The 19,464-nt window shown below is 54.2% G+C and overlaps 1 protein-coding gene across 1 annotated transcript; it reads left to right on the top strand.

Moving 5' to 3' along the window:
• The first annotated feature begins 1,481 nt into the window (after nt 1-1,481).
• On the top strand, nt 1,482-18,284 carry Trim8 (tripartite motif containing 8). The gene is made up of 6 exons (XM_069994503.1): nt 1,482-3,132; nt 13,967-14,062; nt 14,530-14,763; nt 15,898-15,929; nt 16,060-16,175; nt 16,742-18,284. The coding sequence occupies exons 1-6, from the start codon at nt 2,563-2,565 to the stop codon at nt 17,347-17,349; spliced, it is 1,656 nt and encodes a 551-aa protein (XP_069850604.1). The 5' UTR covers nt 1,482-2,562; the 3' UTR covers nt 17,350-18,284.
• The last annotated feature ends 1,180 nt before the right edge of the window (nt 18,285-19,464 follow it).

The following is a 19,464-nucleotide window of genomic DNA, read 5'->3' as shown; positions in this document are numbered from 1 at the left end:
TGTAGCGAAGTTAGTGCAAGTCACGTGAGGCTCTCGGTAGCACCACGCCTTAAAAAGGTGGAGCCTCAGCGTGGGGACCAATGGGATAAGCAGCTTCTGGAACCGCCCCCAATTCCAGACCGGGCGGGGGGAAGGGAGGGGCCTGGCGCCTCAGCAGCTGTAACAGCACTTCCGGAAAATACGCCTCGCCCCCTTCCCCTCCCCCTCGCCCGTTTATTTCGCCTGTGCCCGGTGGGCTGAACCAGCGGGTGCTGATTAAAGGCGCCGCCTGCCGCTTTCTCCTCGCCCCCCCCCCCGCCTCCCTGCCCCCCTCTCGAGTAGCGGGACAGGCCTTGATGTAGGGACACAACCCCCTCCCCCCACCCCCTCACTTCTACCCACCCAGGTCCCAAAGCCCGGCTCCCTACAGTCCTCTGTCCTCCCAGGTCTCCTTGACACTAGGACTAGCCTCGACACCCATTGTACGTTGGGCCGCGGCGGGGCACCGAGGACCCCAGTGTGCCCCTCCGGCCGGTCCCACGGGCCTCGTCCTCCCCCGCCCGCCTCGTTGGCGGCCGCGGCGAGGGTGCCCGTCCCTCCCTGCGGCGGCTGCGGGGCAGGCCGGCGGGCCGCAAGAGCGCACCCCCGGGGCGAGCCCCCCACCCCTTCCTGTGAGGAAGGGGAGCTGAGGCAGGAAAAGGCGGCTTCCCACTGCCCGGCCCACCGATCATTTTTATTATCGAGATTATTATTAAAAGGGGGCGGGCCCCAGGATGCGGGAACGGGGCTAGAGACGCAGCTATTTTTATTAAACAGATTATTCCTGAAATAATGCGCGCAAGATGGCTGAAGGTGGCTGTGATGAGTGTTCGGGTGTGGGGGGGGGATGGTTTCTTCCTTTTTTTTCTCTCTCTTCTTTTTGATCTGTGGATAAAGCTCTGAAACGACAGCCTCTGCGGAGCCCCTGCCCGGAGCGCCCTCCCTTCACCGGAGAAGCTGGAGGCGGACAAACGGACTCACGGACGGAGCGACCGGTGCGGGGCCCGCCCCGGACGCGTCTCCCGGGCAGCAGCCGGGGTGGGGGGGGGGCCGCGGGCCGCTCGCCTTTCTGCCGACTTCTTCCAATTCTAATCTTTTTATTTTTTTGGAAAAGACTAGGGTGGGTGGAGCAGAGGTGGAGAGAAATCAGGACTTGGCATTTTCTCCCCCCTTCTTCTAATTTGCTGGAGGCCACTAGCCCTCTCCTTTGAGAGAGAGAGACAGAAAAAAAAAATCCCACCAGGGAAAAAAAACAACCTCCAGGACCCTCGAGTGCGCGCGCCCGGACCCCCGGCCGCCGCCGCCGCCGCCAGGAGCCCAAGCAAGATGGCTGGGCTGTGAGGAGGCAGCTTGGCCCAGCCCCGCCGCCGCAGGCTGGCTCCGACCGCAGCCCGGAGCCTTCCAGGCCGGAGCAGAGGCCGAGAAGAAAAGAAAGTGGGGGGGGAGGGGGCGGAGGGGGAGGGCCGGCGGGGGAGGGGAGGCCGGCCGCCGAGCCTCCCGTTCATTAGCAGTTGAGAAAAATTCCTTTCTAGTTTGATCAATCCTTGTTTTCCTCGGCAGAGCCGCGGCGCCCGCCCAGCGCGGAGACGGAGAGTGGGGTCTTTCCGCGGCTTGGGGCGCCCGGCTCGCCGCGGGTCCTACGGGAGCGCGGAAGTAGCAACGAGGGGGTCAGGCCGGAGCACCTCCGGGGCTTCTCCCTCCTTCTCTCCCTCCCTTCCCCCCTCCCTCCTTTTCTGGTTGCTTTTTTTTTTTTTTTCCACTTCTCTCCCTCCCCCTTCCGTTTCTATTTGTGAAGGGAGGAGGAAGGCAGAGGCGGGCTGGTGTCTCTGGCCGGGGACTGGAATTTCATCTGAATGACTGCCCCAGCGCTCACGCAGCGCCCCGGAGTCGGCCCGCCCGCGCCCCGCAGCCCGCACCCGGCCGGCCAGTGGGGGTCCGCCCGCGCCCCGGCCCGGAGACCGCCGGCTCGCCTGCTCCGCCCCGTCCGCCTCTAGCAGCCCTCGGCTACGATCGCACTCGCTTCCCGGGCCCCTCGGACCTCGGCCCTGGGCCAGGCGAGGGAGGCACGGCGTCACCGAGCCAGGCGGGAGCCACTATCGCCGCGGCCGTCGTTAGAGGAAGTAGTGTGCGGCTCCCCGGCGCCGTCCGCCTCGGGGCGCGCCCCTATGTCCGCCGCGGGGCCGAGCGCAGGCTGTGGGCCGCAGCTGCCGTAGCCGCACCGACGGAGGAAGCGGCCTCTTATATGGAATTTGGAGCCCAGCGCTCCCCTCCAGGGCCGGTGCCCCAGCCGCGGCCCTGGCGCAGTCCGCCGCCTCCCGCTAAGCGCTCGGGAGGAGGAGGAGACGCCGACGGCGGCGCGCGCGGCGCGAGGACCGAGGCTCCTTCCTCCGGGGGGCGGGCACGCGGAAGACGCTGGTGATTGAGCGACTGTCGGGGCCGCTGGGAGCCGGAGCTCCGGCCTCTGTGGGCCCACAGCTGCACCGGACGGACCCCCAGGGTTGGGGAGTTGGGGAGGCCTGCCCGGGCCCCCTGGCCGCAGCCGCCATGGCGGAGAATTGGAAGAACTGCTTCGAGGAGGAGCTCATCTGCCCCATCTGCCTGCACGTCTTCGTGGAGCCCGTGCAGCTGCCGTGCAAACACAACTTTTGTCGGGGCTGCATCGGCGAAGCGTGGGCCAAGGACAGCGGCCTGGTGCGCTGCCCGGAGTGCAATCAGGCCTACAACCAGAAGCCGGGGCTGGAGAAGAACCTGAAGCTCACCAACATCGTGGAGAAGTTCAACGCCCTGCACGTGGAGAAGCCGCCGGCGGCGCTGCACTGCGTGTTCTGCCGCCGCGGCCCCCCGCTGCCCGCGCAGAAGGTCTGCCTGCGCTGCGAGGCGCCCTGCTGCCAGTCCCACGTGCAGACGCACCTGCAGCAGCCCTCCACCGCCCGCGGGCACCTCCTGGTGGAGGCGGACGACGTGCGGGCCTGGAGCTGCCCGCAGCACAACGCCTACCGCCTCTATCACTGCGAGGCCGAGCAGGTGGCCGTGTGCCAGTACTGCTGCTACTACAGCGGTGCGCATCAGGGACACTCGGTGTGCGACGTGGAGATCCGGAGGAATGAGATCCGGGCAAGTACCTCGCACGCAGGCACACACACGCGCGCGCGCGCGCGCGCACACACACACACACTTCCTCTTGCCTAGGAAACCATTCATCTTAATAGGCTGAGTGGTGTGACATCAGGCTAGAAAGGCCCCCTTTCCAAACTCTTCTCTGAAAGTTTGGGGTGGGGGGGGCAGATAAGATCTTGGAAAGAAGGGCCCCAGATCGCTGCTGCGATACATTCCCGCACCTGTGTTCGAGTCCTTTATGGAACTGGCGTGGGTGCGTGGGGTGTCGGGGGGGGGGTTGTCAGGTAGAGTTTGGGGGTTGCTTTTCTGTTTGGCGCAGCACCCTCCCCCAACACTGTTTCTGTAAGCCCTACGGGAAGTCACCAAAGCAGTGACCCCGGTCCTGGTTCTCCAGCTGCTGTTTATGTAATGAGTGTCCTGGTGCCGCTGCTGTGGCTGACATGATCCATGAGGCTGGCATACCAATGAGGAAGTAAACAAAAGCAGCCATGTTAGTTTTAAGCTCTATTGGAAACACATTGGGGGTGGGGGGAGCTTCCGGAGGGTGAGCAGAACTCCAGTATCCCCCCCTAGACAAGGCCGGGGCGGCCGGAGGAGGCACCGGACAGTGTCAGCTCTGCGAATTAGTCAGTGCAGACGCTCTGGGTGTGAGAGGCTGCCATCTCTGTGCGTGTGTGTGTGTGTATGTGTGCGTGTGTGTTGCCCGAGAGTGCATGAACAAACCTTAAAGTATGTGTCTTCCTCACCCTGGGCCCTTCCCTTCCAGCTCAGCCCTCCCACATTTGGGTAGGGGAGGTGGAAGACGGAAAAAGAATCCTGTGGGTTTAAGGTTGAGCCGCCTTGAAATCTGGTTTCAGGCAGCTGGCTCCCCTGGGCTGCCGGCTGGGTGATTACAGAACCGCACCCCCTCCCATTGTATACACCCTGCAGCAGCGGCCAATGTCAAAACCGCCTTCCCCCTCGGGCCTCCGAGCTTGGTTTGGGAGCTGGACGGAGCCCTCTTCCCTTCCCCTTCAGTGGAGGGGGCTCCTCCGAGGTCCGTCCCTCCCGGGTCTTCTGGCTCTCAGGGTTGAGTCACCAGGCTTGGCCTGAGACTGAGCCCTTTCGAAGCCCCAGCTTGGGGCTTGGGTGTGATATCATGGGGGCGAGGTTGGCTTTGGTCGGGCTGGGAGTGTTTATGGGTGGGGGCCCCCGGGAGGCTTGTGAGGCCAGTGGGGTATGAGGAAGCTCTGAGCCGGACATGATGGTAGATGGGGGCTGTTTCCTGTGGTGGTGGTGGGAAACAGCCCAAATGAGTCACTGTTTAGCAATTAAAAAACATACATATACAACCAACAAAAGGCAGGAGGGCCACCGCAGGCTGAGGGCGGGGATAACAAAATTTGCTGTATAATTAGTTTGCAATCTGATGGGCTAGCTCTGGGGTTTTGTGCCAGGAGAGGCCTCTGGTTTCTTAAAGGAAGTGTGGGGGATGGAGCGAGAAGCCACTCCCTCACCCCTTCAAGAGTTGGAAAAGGCTAAAGCTGCCCGAGGAAAGTGGAGGAGCCTCTGGAACCCTGCTGTCCTCTGCCCTAGAGTGAGGGCAGGCACTGCCCACACTTTCGCTAGTATTGGGAAGCTGCTGCTATTAATAAAGATGGCAGGGGAGGAGGCTGGGAAAGAGCAGAGGCTAGAGAAAGGAGAGCTGTCCGTTCTCTGTCCTGGGATTGGCAGTGGTGAAAGAAGGCAGTGTGGCTGAATGGAGCCGAAGGGACAGCACCCAGGGTGTTGAACAGATGTGGGTCTGCCCAGGGGCCCAGCTCCTACTAAAATCTGTGTGTGGGATGTCTTTGAGTGGGGCAGAAAACTGCATTATACCTCACTTGGTATAATGTGTGTCTGTATTTGCCTTCAAGTGGACTTATCTCCTGCCTGTAGCACTAGGTGGTAAACCAGCAAGCCCTTGATCTCCAGACTGGATGGAAGCAGCACTGAACTTTGTCAGCATCTGTGTGTGTGTGTGTGTGTGTGTGTGTGTGTGTGTGTGTGTGTGTGTGTGTGTGTGTGTGTGTGTGTGTGTGTGTGTGTGTGTGTGTGTGTGTGTGTGTGTGTGTGTGTGTGTGTGTTCTCTCCTGTTCGTGTTCTTGTGCCTGGTGTGGGCAAGCTCAGAAATAGTGGCTTTTGCATTAGGGACAGATGTGCAATTCTGTGTGCTCAGCATCTGGGCCTGGCAGACTTGAGTCTCATCTTCCTTCAGGCTCCTACACCTCCATTCTTCCCACTGTTCCAGGGGTTGGAAACCTCTTCAGTAGCAGTCTAGTGTCATTCAAATGTGAGTTTGACTTAATGTGAAAGAATGGAGGTCTGCTCTGGAGAAAGGGTTGAGCCAAAGGGAAGCTGAAAAAAACAATCCTGTCCTCTTCCTCCAACCCTAGGCCAAACATGAGGAAAGGCCTTTGTCTTAGACCCTTTTCCCTTGCTGGAGGGAGTCTGTCTTAAAGGGCCTTTGATGGTGCCATGGATAACTGCAATGACATGCCTCAGAATATATGAGCAGAAGCAAAGGCCTAACACAGGCCTTAAAATATGGGCTCTTCTTGTGCTTCCTCCTGCCATCCCTGAATGGGATTGGTTGGGGTGCCAGCTCAGTTGGCTATAAGTAGGAAACCCAGACGAACCCATCCCTGGTGCTCCTAGGCACCCACTGTGCCCTTGAGCCATTGTCATGGTGAGGGCAGGCAGCAGGAGGGCAGCTGGTCCTCACCCAGCCTGGGGCACTGACTCAGGGGAACTCAGTCTGTGCAGGTCAAGTTGCTCCACTTTGCCTTAGGGAAACCAGTGTGTGGGCCATATTGCCTGAGGCCTGGATGCCTACCACGTGGACTTCAAATCACTCTCTGGCACATGCTTCTGCCCTAAACGTGTTTTCCCATGGGGGTATGATAGGGCTAAGGGCTCAGGATTGGGACGTCCAGGTAGGCTCAAGCCTAGCAGCCCTGGACGGGCAAACCCCTTCTACCTCCCAGCTCAGGGGTCCATCCGAGTTAACTAGGGCTGGTAGGAGTTGGGAGCACCCACGTGACCCCCCTCAACATGGAAAGAACCCAAGAGGAGGCCCAGGTATGTGCGTAAAGGGCTTTGCAGGGGTGTGTTGTACATGTGTTTAGGTGTGTATGCATCTGTCATCCCTCGGACCCTGTATCAACACTGGAAGTGTTGCCAGGACCTTGCTCCTTGAATCCTCCCAGGCGCAGAGCTGAGAAGAGGTGTTCTTAGGGGAGGGGAGCCTACTGTTTGGACCACTTTGGGGTTCAAAGCTGCCCGGAGTGTGGACATCTGGCTCACATTGTCCCTTATAGGGGCTGGAGCACTCTGCCTATGTGTCTATCTCTGGGTGGGCTGGGGAGAAAAGACTGGGGCTGTATCCTGACTCAGGCAGTGCACACCCACTGCTCTTGGCCCAGAGTAGACTGAGTTTGGAGGCCAGCAGAGAGAGAGAATGTTCTGAGGGTGTCTGCCCTTGGCCATCCTGGGTCTTCTCAGAAGGTGGTGGGGGGCTAGCTTGGCTTTCCTCCCTGGGACAGAACAAGAGCCTTAGGCAAAGGCCCAGCCCCCCACCTCTACCCCAGGATCTTGCTGACACAGCGGGGCTACTGTCATGCTCACCCTATTGATTGCTCTGCTTCCCACAGCTCTGGGCGCCTGTGCGTCCATGTCTGCAGGGTGTGTATGTGTGTGTGTGTGTATGGGTGTGGGTGTGGGTGGGTAGGTAGTGAGGGTTATATACCTCTCACATGGTGTCTCTTGGGAAGGACCACGTGTGACTGACTTACATACGTGTTTCATGTGTGGCTATGGGGTTAGGAAAGTGTATGAGAAATTGCACACACATGTGCAGGCTGTCTATGTACGATGCTGGCTCTGTACCTTCCAGTTCAAGTTGCATATGCACTTGTCACTGCCTGACTGTACTTGCTTAGGTGATGGGGTAGCTGCAAGTCTCCCAGGGGGCATGTGACTTTCTTACCTGATCGGGGTGTTGGGGAAGGGAGGAAAAGCTGGGAGTCATCTTAGCGTCAGCTGTTGGCTGCCAATGGGTCCTGCAGAGATGTGGGGAAAGGAGCCGCCTGGGTGGGCATAAGATGTCTGGTTTGGGCCCCTGCCCTGGGCTGAGCTGGCTGGCCTCATCCCTGGCTCCGGGAAAGCCTTCATCCTCGGCTGGCCTGGCATTCAAACCTAGACAAAGGGGGGCTTTCTCTCTTGCCTCTTTGTTCTGCTGCCCCAGAGCGCTGCTCTCTGCATGGCAAAAGCTAATTCTACTCTGCAGCTGGGAAGCCTCAGCCTGCCCGGCTTGCCTGCTTGTGGCTCCGAGGTGCCTGCCTGCTCTCGGCGCCCTGACTTTTGTCCCATCACCCCTTCTCTTCTGGATCCAGTTTCTTCAGCCTGAAGTTCACATGGTAGTCAGAAAGGCAGGAAAAGGGGGGCTTTGGGGAGAGAAGGGGAGGGTGCTGTGAGCCAGGAATGTGCTCCTGGGACAAGGGCTGAGGTGAAGGAGTAGAGGGAGGGCCCAGCTAGAGAGAAAGTTGGGATTGGAGCAGCTCTGAACAGGGTGCCAGAGCTGAGCTATAACTGGCATGAGAAGAAGCATCTGAGCAAGACCTGAGCTGGAAGCTGCGCTCCAGCAGCCCAGCTCCTCCCTTCCATCCCCACCAGAGCTGCTGGTGCCATCCTCTGCTTTGCCTTCAAACCTAAGGCCCTGCCTCTTGCCAGTCCCCCACTGACCTCGCTTCTCTTCAAGGTTGTTCTAGGCTTTTATTATTATTATTATTATTATTATTATTATTATTATTATTATTAATTAACTTTTATACAGCCCATAGTCCCTGTGCCTCACCCTTCTGCCCAGTTTAGTCTAGCAGCAAAATGCCAGTGAGCAAAATGCCAGTGGGGCCTGGGTAGTCCAGCCCCAGAGGTGCCTGAGGCTTTCCAGGGGCTGAATTCCCTCTTTTCTGGTTTTTGGGGACAGCAAGAGAATAGGCTCAAAGCAGACAACCATCAAGGATAAGTCCAAGGAGCAGGGTTCCTGGGTGGGGCTGGCTAGGCCAGCCACTGGTGTGGCTGCCCAAGAGCAAGTCCCAGAAGGCCCGAGGCCTTAAGAGGCCTTAAGAGGCAGGGACTGGGGTGAGCAGGCCCCACGCGGCCCTTCTCTCTTTGGAGGTCTGGTGGCTACAGTGCTTCTAGTCTATGCCATGATTCCTGCCCCCACCTACCTGCCACAGTTCAGGTGGGCTGGAAGCAGGGTGTGAAGCTTCTTCCCCCGTGCTGCTATTGGGAGGCCTTGCTGTGAACGCACTGGGAAATCTGGTCCCACCTCAGCTGTGGCTTTTTCCCAGGTGGGAAATGTGATTCCCTGGGGGAGGCTGCTGGGGATGGGGAGGGGCACAGGCCTGCTTCCTTAGTCTCTGGTCCTCCAGTGTCTCCCAACCTGATTTTCTTCTTGGTGGAATTGGGGAGAGGTAGCAGATGGACAGCCCTCCTTCCTCCTAGTGTTGGAAGTAGAGAAATAAACTCCGTGTCCCCCAGGTCTGTAGCAGGATTAAGATCACTTGGTCCTGAGGGAAGAAGAAAGGCAGTCCTGAAAGCCTGAACTGGCCAGCGGGGCCTCCCAGCCCCATCTGGCTTGCAGCCACCTCTGGCTAGCTTCTCCTTCCTCTCTCAACCCCTGCATCTGAGCTAGGAGCCTGTGGCCCTGAGATGGGGAGGAAGTTGAGCCCCCTTCTAGGGAGTGTGGCCACTGCTGTTACAAGGCCTGCCCAGGCCTTTTTCAGAGGGCCAAGGAAGGACACTGGAGACCCTGAATGCCTAGAAGATGAGGGAAGGGGCTGGAGCTGCCTCTCTCTTTCCTGCTGAGGGATCAGCTGTGAACTGGAGGGCTTCAGAGATGGTTGGGGGAGGGGCTTCCTCTGGCCTATTCAATGGGATCCTGCCAGCCTCATTCCTGGTCTCCGAGTGAGGCTAGACTGGAAACCTGGGGCTGTATCTTTCCTCCCTCACCTGGGACTCGGCCTAGTACATCCTCTAATCTGTTCCTGATGGGGTGTTTGGTCATCCAGGCGTAATTGAGAGGCAGATTGGGGTATAAGACTAATGAGTAAGTAGTGGCTTGGGCTGTCAGATGTCCAGGACCCTGAGATGACAGGTGTGGCCTGGATTCTAAGATGCACCTGGGAAGCAGCCTTGTCCCAGGTGTGGGGCTGGGCAGTGGCAGGCAAGAGTTTGAGGGCCATTTATCACAGGGAAGGCAAGAAAGCCTCATGTTTCTACATATGGCCTCTATTGTCTGAAGACTCCAAGCCACCCACCGATCACTGTGCAGTGAGTTGGGTATGGATGAAAATACACAAGGGCATTGCTCAGGGCCGAGTGTATGTACGCAGCTGCATGGATGTGGACACCCCTTTTTTCCTGCCCCTGCACAATCAGATTTACTGTTGACCTGTCCTTCAAGCCAACACACACTGTGAGCTAGGGTAGGAGCCAGGCCGAAATCTGCTGGGTCAGTGATGTCATGCAACCTAGGGGAGGACCCCAACTTTATCATATCCCACCTCCTTGTGCCCCAGCATCCTGGTTCTTTGTTTCTGAGTTAGCTGCATACACAAAAAGGGTCTGTCTGAGGTCTCTTGCTGGTCTTGGCTTCCCCATAAGTAAAATGGTTTGGGGAATGAGGAAAAAAATGTTAGTATTTTGTCTTTGGGAAGTCAGTTGGGTATAGTGAGGAGGAGATCATAGGCCAAATTCAAGAGTTACTTTGAGGCCCACACTGAGCAGAAGGAACCATCTTGCTGCGTGGATGCTTACAGTTATGCAGAGCTGCTTTGCAAACTTAATTTTTTTTTTTCTTGGTCATGGGGCTTGAACTCTGGGCCTGGGCACTGACCCTGAGCTCTTCAGCTCAAGGCTCTACCACTTGAGCCACAGCTCCACTTCAGTTTTCTGGTGGTTTATTGGAGATAAGAGTCTCCTGGTCTTTCCTGCCTGGGCTGGCTTTGAACTGTGATCCTTAGATCCCAGCCTCCTGAATAGTTAGGATTATGGGTGTGAGCCACAGCGCCCGGCCACAAACTTAATTTATGTGCAAAACCCCTGGGTTTATTCAGTAAATATGTTTTATAGCAATTGCACAATCAGGCTAGTAAGGTCTGACTATAAAGGGCGGTGGAAAGCCGGGCGCTGGTGGCTCATGCATGTAATCCTAGCTAGTCAAGAAGCTGAGATCTGAGGATCACGGTTCAAAGCCAGCCTGGGCAGGAAAGCCTGTGAAACTTGTCTCCAATAAGCCACCAGAAAGCTGGAAGTGGCGCTGTGGCTCAAGTGGTGGAGCACTTGCCTTGAGCTGAAGAGCTGAGGGACAGCGCCCAGGCCAAGTTCAAGCCCCACGACTGACCAAAAAAAAAAAAAGAAAATAAGTGAGTGGGGAGGTCAAGAAAGACAACAGCAGCGAAGTCCTGCTCTCAGGGTCTAAGAGTGTCTATTTGTTTGTTTATGCTGGTCCCTGTGCTTGAACTCAGGGCCTGGGTTCTGTTCCTGAACTTCTCTTGTTCAGGGCTATAGTGCTCTACCAATTGAGCCATAGTGCCACTTTTGGCTTTTTCTGTTTTTGTGGTGCCTTTGTTTTTTGGTTTTTTTTTTTTTTTTTTTGGTCACGGGGCTTGAACTCTGAGCCTGGGCGCTGTCACTCAGTTCTTCAACCCGGGCTAGCCCTCTACCACTTGAGCCACAGCACCCACTTCCGGCTTTTTCTGTTTATATGGTGCTGAGGAATGGAACCCAGGGTCTCATTCATGCAGGGCAAGTACTCTATCACTGAGCCACCTTCCCAGCCCTGCCTTTTTTTTTTTTTTTTACCAGTCCTGGGGCTTGAACTCAGGGCCTGGGCACTGTCTCTGAGCTGCTTTTGCTCAAGGCTAGCACTCTACCACCTGCCACAGCGCCACTTCTGGCTTTAACTGTTTATGTGGTGCTGAGGAATTGAACTCAGGGCTTCATGCATGCGAGGCAAGCACTCTACCACTAAGCTACATTCCCAGCCTTGGAACACACTTTGTGAGGCAAATAGAAGACACCAGAATAGGGAGTAGGGATGTTAACTCAGTAGAGCCCTTGCCTAGCATGCACAAGGCAAGGGGTTATATCCCCAAGCACTGGAGTGAAGGAAGAGGGGGCTGAAACAGAGCTGTTAGGAAGAACTTTGTTGTTTATGATGGGAACATTTTGTGTCCAATAATTGCTACATGTAACTATTAAGCACTTGAAATGAGGCCAGAGCAACCGAGGAACTGAGGCTGGGGCTGGATTTCGTTTGCTTGTTTGGGACAGGGTCTCTGTAGTCCTGGCTAGCCTCCAACTCTTAATCTTCCTGCCTTCTGTCTGGATTTCTGGCATTAGAGATATGTTGAGCTACCAAGCCTGGCTCTTTTTCACTAACTTCGATGTAAGTAGCCACATGTAAATAGTGCCCACCATACTTGAGAGCACAGCTCTAGAGGGAAAGCAGAATGTGATACCCTTACCACATGCCCAGAACAGGGAGAGACCTGCATAAACGCACATGTGCTGGGTCATAGAAAGTTCCCCAGAGTTATCTCTCTGAGAAGAGGCACTGTGAGCTATAGGAAAAGATTAACAGGATGGTGGGAATTAAATTGCCTGGGGAAGCACATCTTTGAGGTGAGTACCCTAAAATGCAGGAATCAGATAACCTCCCAAGATCACCCAGGCCTCTGGCCTAGCCAAAGATCTCACATTATACTTGCTTGACATTAAAGGATTGAGAGTCAAATGTAAAATGGCCTTCACTGCCACGGTAAGAAGTACTTGAAAGAGTTCTTCAGCAAGGTGTGTCTGCTGAAGGGGGCAAAAGAGGGTTTTAGAAAAGAGAGATTAAGAGTTTGGTCTTGCCCCAGAATGGCCTCAGGTCTTACGAAAACTAGAGTGTCCTTTCTGCTTGCGTCTCATAGCCAGGCTGAGATGAACAATATAGCCAGGGTTCCAGGCCTAACTCAGCCCTATGAGCGAGCGAGGGAGGGAGTGGCTGGCAGGCTGCCCTCTACTAGACGGCTAGCATAAGGTAAGCTCTTTGGCCCAGCTCAAGGGCTTGTGTGACCTTGGAAGATTATCTGATCCTCAGCAACTCAGCCTACTCACCTATTAGATGGTGCTCCTCCTGGAGTGGTTGCTTGCTTTGATAAGGATGGAGCCTGCTGCCCAATCACCAGAGTGAGTCTGTGTACTTACTGCTGTGCATGACTTTGGACAAATTACTTAAGCTCTATGGACCTCAGTTTTCTCTTCTGTGAAATGACAATCATAATAGTTCCTGACCTTAACCTGACACTGGATTATGCCTGTAAGCCTAGCTGCTCAAGAAGCTGAGATATAGAAGATTGAGGTTTGAAGCCAGCCCAGACATAAAAGTCTGAGAGACTATCTCCAGTTAACCAGCAAAATGCCAGACTGAAGGCATGGCTCAAGTGGTAGAGCACCAGCCAAATGAGCAAACACCAGGCTAAGTTCAAACCCCAGTACCATTAGCTACTATTAACTATAGCATTGTCAGGGCTGGGAAGGTGGTTCAGTGGTAGAATGCTTGCCTCACATGCATGAGGTACCATATCAACAGAAAAAGCTGGAAGTGGTGCTATGGCTCAAATTGTAGAGCACTAGCCTTGAGCTGAAGATCTGAGGGACAACGCCCAGGCCCCGAGTTCAAGCCCCACAACTGACAACAACAACAACAACAAAACAAAACTATAGCATTGCCAGGATTATTTGGTACTAGAACAAAAGCTGGCCCAAGTCTGTCCTGAAAAATCTCAGAGTTTAGCCGGGCGCTGGTGGCTCACGCCTGTAATCCTAGCTACTCAGGAGGCTGAGATCTGAGGATCGCGGTTCAAAGCCAGCCCGGGCAGGAGAGACCGTGAGACTCCTATCTCCAATAAAACCACCAGAAAAACGGAAGTGGCGCTGTAGCTCAAGTGGTAGAGCGCTCGCCTTGAGCTGAAGAGCTAAGGGATAACGCCCAGGCCCAGAGTTCAAGCCCCACGACCGACAAAAAAAAAAAAAAAAAAAAAAAAAAAAAAAAATCTCAGAGTTTAAACATGTGGGAAGCTGAGTGTTGATGGCTCATGCCTGTAATCCTAGATACTAAGGAGACTGAGATGTGAAGATCACAGTTTGAAGCCAGCCCAGGAAAGAAAGTCCGTGAGACTGTTTTGGGGTTTTTTGTTGTTGTTTTTGTGTTGGTCATGGGGCTTGAACTCTAGGCTTGGATGCTGTCCCTGAGCTCTTCGGCCCAAGGCTAGTGCTCTACCACTTAAGCCACAGCACCACTTCAAGTTTTCTGGTGGTTAATTGGAGATAAGTCTCACAGACTTACCTGCCTGGGCTGGCTTTGAACTGCAGTCCTCAGATCTCAGCCACCTGAGTAGCTAGAATTACAGGCGTGATCCACCAGTACCCAGATCATGAGACTGTTACCTCCAATTAACCACCAAAAAAGCTGGAAGTGGAGCTGTGGCTCAAGTGGTAGAGCGCACAGGTCCTGAGTTTAATCCCTAGGACCAGCACCAAAAATAATAAATATATGTGAGAAACTACTCAGGCTCCTACTTATTGGAGGCTGTCCTGGTGTTGCATAAGGACCAGATGTATCAGACTGGCTGGTGACAGATTTCAGGGCACCTGAGTGAAAGGACTTCTAGAAAGAATTTGTGTGTAGAGAATAGGAGATGCCTGGTCATCCTTGGAAAGGTTGGCCCTGCTGATGCTTCTACTCTACCTGTCCCTGCAGAAGATGCTGATGAAGCAACAGGACCGGCTGGAGGAGCGAGAACAGGACATTGAGGACCAGCTATACAAGCTTGAGTCAGACAAGCGCCTGGTGGAGGTAGCAGAGCACCTGGGTGGAGGGTGAGGGTGGTATGGGTCCTTAGGAGAATTATCTGTAGGTGGCTTTTTTAATTTTTATTTTTGCCAGTGCTGGGGCTTGAACTCAGTTCCTGGGCACTGCACCTGAATCTCTTTGTGCTTAAGGCTAGCACACTACCACTTGAGCCACAGCACTACTTCTGGCCTTTTTGAGTAGTTTATTAGAGATAGCAGTCTCACCGACTTTCCTGCCTGGGCTGGCTTGGAATCATGATCCTCAGATCTCTCAGCCTCCTGATTAGCAAGGATTACAGGCGTAATCCACTGGCACCCAGCTGTTATATGGCTTTATGCCAGAGCCCTCCATGAGGTGGAGGGGTGTCTGGCACAGAGCCTAGGGGTACCAGTGGGAAACTTGCCTGGGGGCTCAGAGCCTAGACTCCCTAGGTCCAGTGTTTATCTGCCTACTCTCATCACTACCTACAGGAGAAGGTGAGCCAGCTGAAGGAGGAGGTGCGGCTGCAGTACGAGAAGCTGCACCAGCTACTAGATGAGGACCTGCGGCAAACAGTGGAGGTCCTGGACAAGGCCCAGGCCAAGTTCTGCAGTGAAAATGCGGCGCAGGCGCTGCACCTCGGGGAACGAATGCAAGAAGCCAAGAAGCTGCTCAGCTCTCTGCAGCTACTTTTCGATAAGACAGAGGATGTCAGCTTCATGAAGGTGTGCTGGCAGGGCCGGGGGACACTCTACACTTGAATTCTCCTAGTGGACTCACATGCCCTTTTTTTTGGGGGGGGGAGGGGAGAGTCAGGTCGTGGGGCCTGACCTCTGGGCCTGGGCGCTGTCCCTCAGCTTGTCAGCTCAAGGCTAGCACTCTACCACTTGAGCCACAGTGCCACTTCGGGCTTTTTTCTTATGTGGTGCTGAGGAATCAAACCCAGGGCCTCATGCATGCAAGGCAAGTGCTTTATCACTGAGCCAGCTTCCCAGCCCTGACGTGCCCTTTACTTAATGCCAGCCTGCATGGGTTTGAATCCACCTACCTGCTTGTCCTAGCCTTGTGACCTTGGGTGGTCAGAGAGGCTTCCTGAGCCTTGTTACCTCATCTGTAAAATGAGGTTAATTTCGGTCTATTCTTGTTTATTATTTCAAAACTTAAAAATCTCTGAAAACAGCAGAAAGAAATTTTAGCAACTAATTTAGCAGCAAATTTGACCAGACTGATGTTGAACAGTAGTATCTCATTTGGTAAAATGTAAAGGCATTGCTATGGGAGCATTAGTGGATTGGATTGTGCTGTCCTGTTAGGATGATACTATACTGGGACTATATTTTTCTTTTAAATTCATAATATTCCAGATTTTTTAATTTTATTTTATTTTTGTTCCTGTTGTGGGGCTTTAACTCTGGGCCTGGGCACTGTCCCTGAGCTCTTCAGCTCAAGGCTAGTGCACTTGAGCCACAATGCCACTTCTGGCTTTTTCTGCTTATGTGGTGCTGAGGAATTGAACCAAGGGCCTCATGCATGCAAGGCAAGCACTCTACCACTGAGCCACCTTCCCAGCAAAATCCAGAATATTCCAAATTCCAAACTACATCTGGTTCAGTAACTTCCGATAAAAGGCCAAGGGCCTGCAGACACTCACCCCCACCCCAGATACCTCGGGTAGAAACAGTGGCTTCATAGGAATTTTATTTACAGTGGCACAGGCCACACAGCAGGAACTCAATAAATGTAGATGTTTGCAAAAATGGTGTTCTTCAAGAGCCCCAAAGGTCAGCCCTGACCAGGGAGAGTGGACAGGGATAACTTCTGTCTTGTCTTTTCTACTGACGACTTTTCTTTCCCTTCAGAATACCAAGTCTGTGAAAATCCTAATGGACAGGTGAGCAAGTGCCCCCCAGCACTCCAGGGAATACCGGAGGGAAGGGAGGCCCAGGCCCCCTGGAGGGAGGGCAGGCTCACTGATGATGCCTTCTCACAGACACTCCCCTCCCCCCCTCCACTGCCCCCAGGACCCAGACCTGCACGGGCAGCAGCCTTTCTCCCCCTAAGATCGGCCACTTGAACTCCAAGCTCTTCCTGAATGAAGTGGCCAAGAAGGAGAAACAGCTTCGGAAGATGCTTGAAGGTGAGGGTAACATCCACCATTAAAAAGGGAGAGCCCCAGGGCTGGGAAGGTGGCTCAGTGGTAGAATGCTTGCCTTGCATGCATGAGGCCCTGGGTTCGATTCCTCAGCACCACATAAGCAAAAAGTTAAAAAAAAAAAAAAGCCGGAAGTGGCGCTGTGGCTCAAGTGGTAGAGCGCTAGCCTTGAGCTGAAGAGCTGAGGGACAGTGCCCAGACCCAGGGTTCAGGCCCCACGACCGGACCCAAAAAGAAATAAAAATAAAAAATAAAAAGGGAGAGCCCTTTGGTAAACGCCAGACTCTCTCCTGAAAGGCTTTGTGGCCTAGTTCAGTAGACCTGTCTCTGTACCATAGCTTTGCTCCTTAGTCTTGGGAACTTGGGTGAATTGCATTAGCTCCCTGACCCTCTGTTTCTTTAGCTGGCAAATGGGAATAATAGCCTCTGCTTCCTAATAGAAAAGTTAAGAGTCACAAATTTGCTCCCGGAGAGGCACAAGGTCCCAGGGGAGAAGGCCTGGATTGCTTGGCCCGGGAGCGTTGACATCTTTTGCCCCGACCTCTTCACAGGCCCTTTCAACACACCGGTGCCCTTCCTGCAGAGCGTCCCCCTGTACCCTTGTGGCATGAGTGGCTCTGGGGCGGAAAAGCGCAAGCACTCGACGGCCTTCCCGGAGGCCACTTTCCTAGAGACGTCCTCCGGCCCCGTGGGCAGCCAGTACGGGGCAGCAGGCACGGCCAGCGGCGAGGGCCAGTCGGGGCAACCCCTGGGGCCCTGCAGCTCCACGCAGCACTTGGTGGCCCTGCCAGGTGGCACCCAGTCAGTGCACTCGAGTCCTGTGTTCCCCCCATCGCAGTACCCCAATGGCTCCGCCGCCCAGCAGCCCATGCTCCCCCAGTATGGCGGCCGCAAGATTCTGGTCTGCTCCGTGGACAACTGTTACTGTTCTTCCGTGGCCAACCATGGCGGCCACCAGCCCTACCCTCGCTCTGGCCACTTCTCCTGGACAGTGCCCTCACAGGAGTACTCGCACCCGCTTCCGCCTGCACCCTCCGTCCCCCAGTCCCTTCCTGGCTTGGCAGTCAGAGACTGGCTCGACGCCTCCCAGCAGCCTGGCCACCAGGATTTCTACAGGGTGTATGGGCAGCCATCCACCAAACACTACGTGACAAGCTAACGCCACGCAGGCGGCGGGGGCTGGGGACCCTTCCCCCCAGCCCTGGCGGCTCGGGAATTCCGCACCCAGAGACCTGCCCTTCTCCCTTCTGCCCCTCCCCCTTCCTCACTTCATTCCCCCAAGTCTTTTCCTTTCAGATTTTGTTTTGTTTGGGGTTTTTCTTTTGTTTTGTTTCTTTTTCAAATAATGAATTCCCCCACCCCCCATGTGGGGGTGACAGTCAGAGCTAGCTGGGGCAGGGGCTGCAGGTGGTCCTTGAGTTGGGAAAAATGTCTGTCTAAAGGCACAGAGCTCTTTTTTTTTTTTTTTAACTCCCCTTCACATCTTGGAAGGAGCCTCAGTTTCCCCTGAGGCCTTCCTCACTTGTCCCTGGGGGAAGGTCCAGTGCCCACTGGTCCGTTTCTCCTCCCTCTTGTTTTTTCTCTTGGGCAGTTTGATCACTGATTGAGTAAGGAATGACCTATAGATTGTGGGACCCTTTTTTTTTTTTTTTTAATATTTTTAAACCAAGGATGATTTCTCCTTTTCACCATCTTCCCAAATGGAACTCAAAGGCCGCTTCTCAAGCAGCTTTTGGCACCCTCAGCCTCAGAGTGGAATCTTTCAAACACCAGAGCCCCATGTCCAGGAAAGGGGAAAAGGAACTTTGCCAATGATAGTGACCACAGCAAAAGCAAGTAATAATATTAATAATAATTAAGAGAAATAAAAGAAATAATAAAATTTAAAAAAACCCAATAGCACAGCCCTTGTTGAGGTCGGTGGGGGAGGGGCTGCCCCAAGCTGGATCCTCATGTGGGTTTTGACACCGCAATTTCTGTAGTGAGCACTTTGTATGAATTGTGGACTTCCTGTTCTCAAGGCACAGGTATTTATTCTGTAATCTGTCTAGAGCACACACCGAAATCCAACCTTCTAATAAACACGATGGCGTAGCCCCGCTCCCTGCCTTGCCTCTTACCCCCAACACTCAGGCCTGGGGTCTTTGGGCTTTGAAAGGGCTTTCTAAAGATTAAGACTCTTGCCCTCTTTTGCCTTGATTCTGCCCTCCTGGATCTGGAATAATCCAGGCCTGTGAATGTCAATTCCTCAAGCACTTGACTGTATCTACTCTTGACCTTGGGTTCATTTGACAAATATTTATTGAAGGCCTCCCAGGCTCAGCCCTGTGCTACACAGGCCCCTGGTATCTCGTTGAGGTTTTTGCCAATGTGCTTTTTAGCTAGGACAGATGAAGGAAAAACACCTTTCTGTGCGTCTTGTAAAGTTTACCTATTTTCCAGTGACAAATATTTATTGAGTACATACTGTGTACCAGGCACTGTGCAGGACTGCAGTTCTGAGGCCTTTGGAACTTAATGCAGCTGGGCTTGGCCCCTTCCCCCTCCCTCCCCACCTCCCCCCTGGGGAGAGAAGCCACCTAGTTCTGTGTGCTTCCTTGGATGATCTGGGATCTTGGTCCTGGAGGGGTGGAGGTGGGGTAGCAAGATGAAAAAGATACTCTATCCCATCCCTTTGGCAGTTTCTCAAAGACTCAAGTATGTCTTGGGAACTTGTTGGATTCCTGAGGCCCAGTTTAGATTCAGTGGGAATCTAAGAACCAAGGAATTCGCATTCCTAAGTCTGGTGATTCTGATGCGCCTGAGGGACGGGCCTGGGTCCTGCCAGCTGTGTTTCACTGGGAGATGGCTTTCTGTGGAGATCCTGATCCTTATTTTTGTGACACTTGTTTCCCAGACTGGCCTCAAAATCACAATCCTCCTGCCTCCACTTCCTGAGTTCTGGGATGACAGCTGTACACTACCAGGCCTGAACTTTAAAATGGCTTAGTTCAGTTACCTCATGTTTCTCAAGCATCCATCTTGAGTGAGCCTATGTTAGTAGAAAATTCCATCTCTGGAGCTGGGAAGGTGGCTCAGTGGTAGAGTGCTTGCCTTGAATGCATGAGGCCCTGGGTTCGATTCCTTAGCACCACATAAGCAGAAAAAGCCGGAAGTGGGGCTGAGGCTCAAGTGGTAGAGCGCTAGTCTACAGCTGAAGAGCTCAGGGATAGCGTTCAGGCCCCACGACTGACCAAAAAAAAAAGAAAGTTCCATCTCTGCGGGGACCAAGTTC

This window comes from Dipodomys merriami, unplaced genomic scaffold (genome assembly GCF_024711535.1).
Source record: "Dipodomys merriami isolate MVZ:Mamm:240054 unplaced genomic scaffold, mDipMer1.0.p SCAF_102, whole genome shotgun sequence".
Taxonomy (NCBI): domain Eukaryota; kingdom Metazoa; phylum Chordata; class Mammalia; order Rodentia; family Heteromyidae; genus Dipodomys; species Dipodomys merriami.
This window is presented reverse-complemented; position numbering and strand designations above follow the sequence as displayed.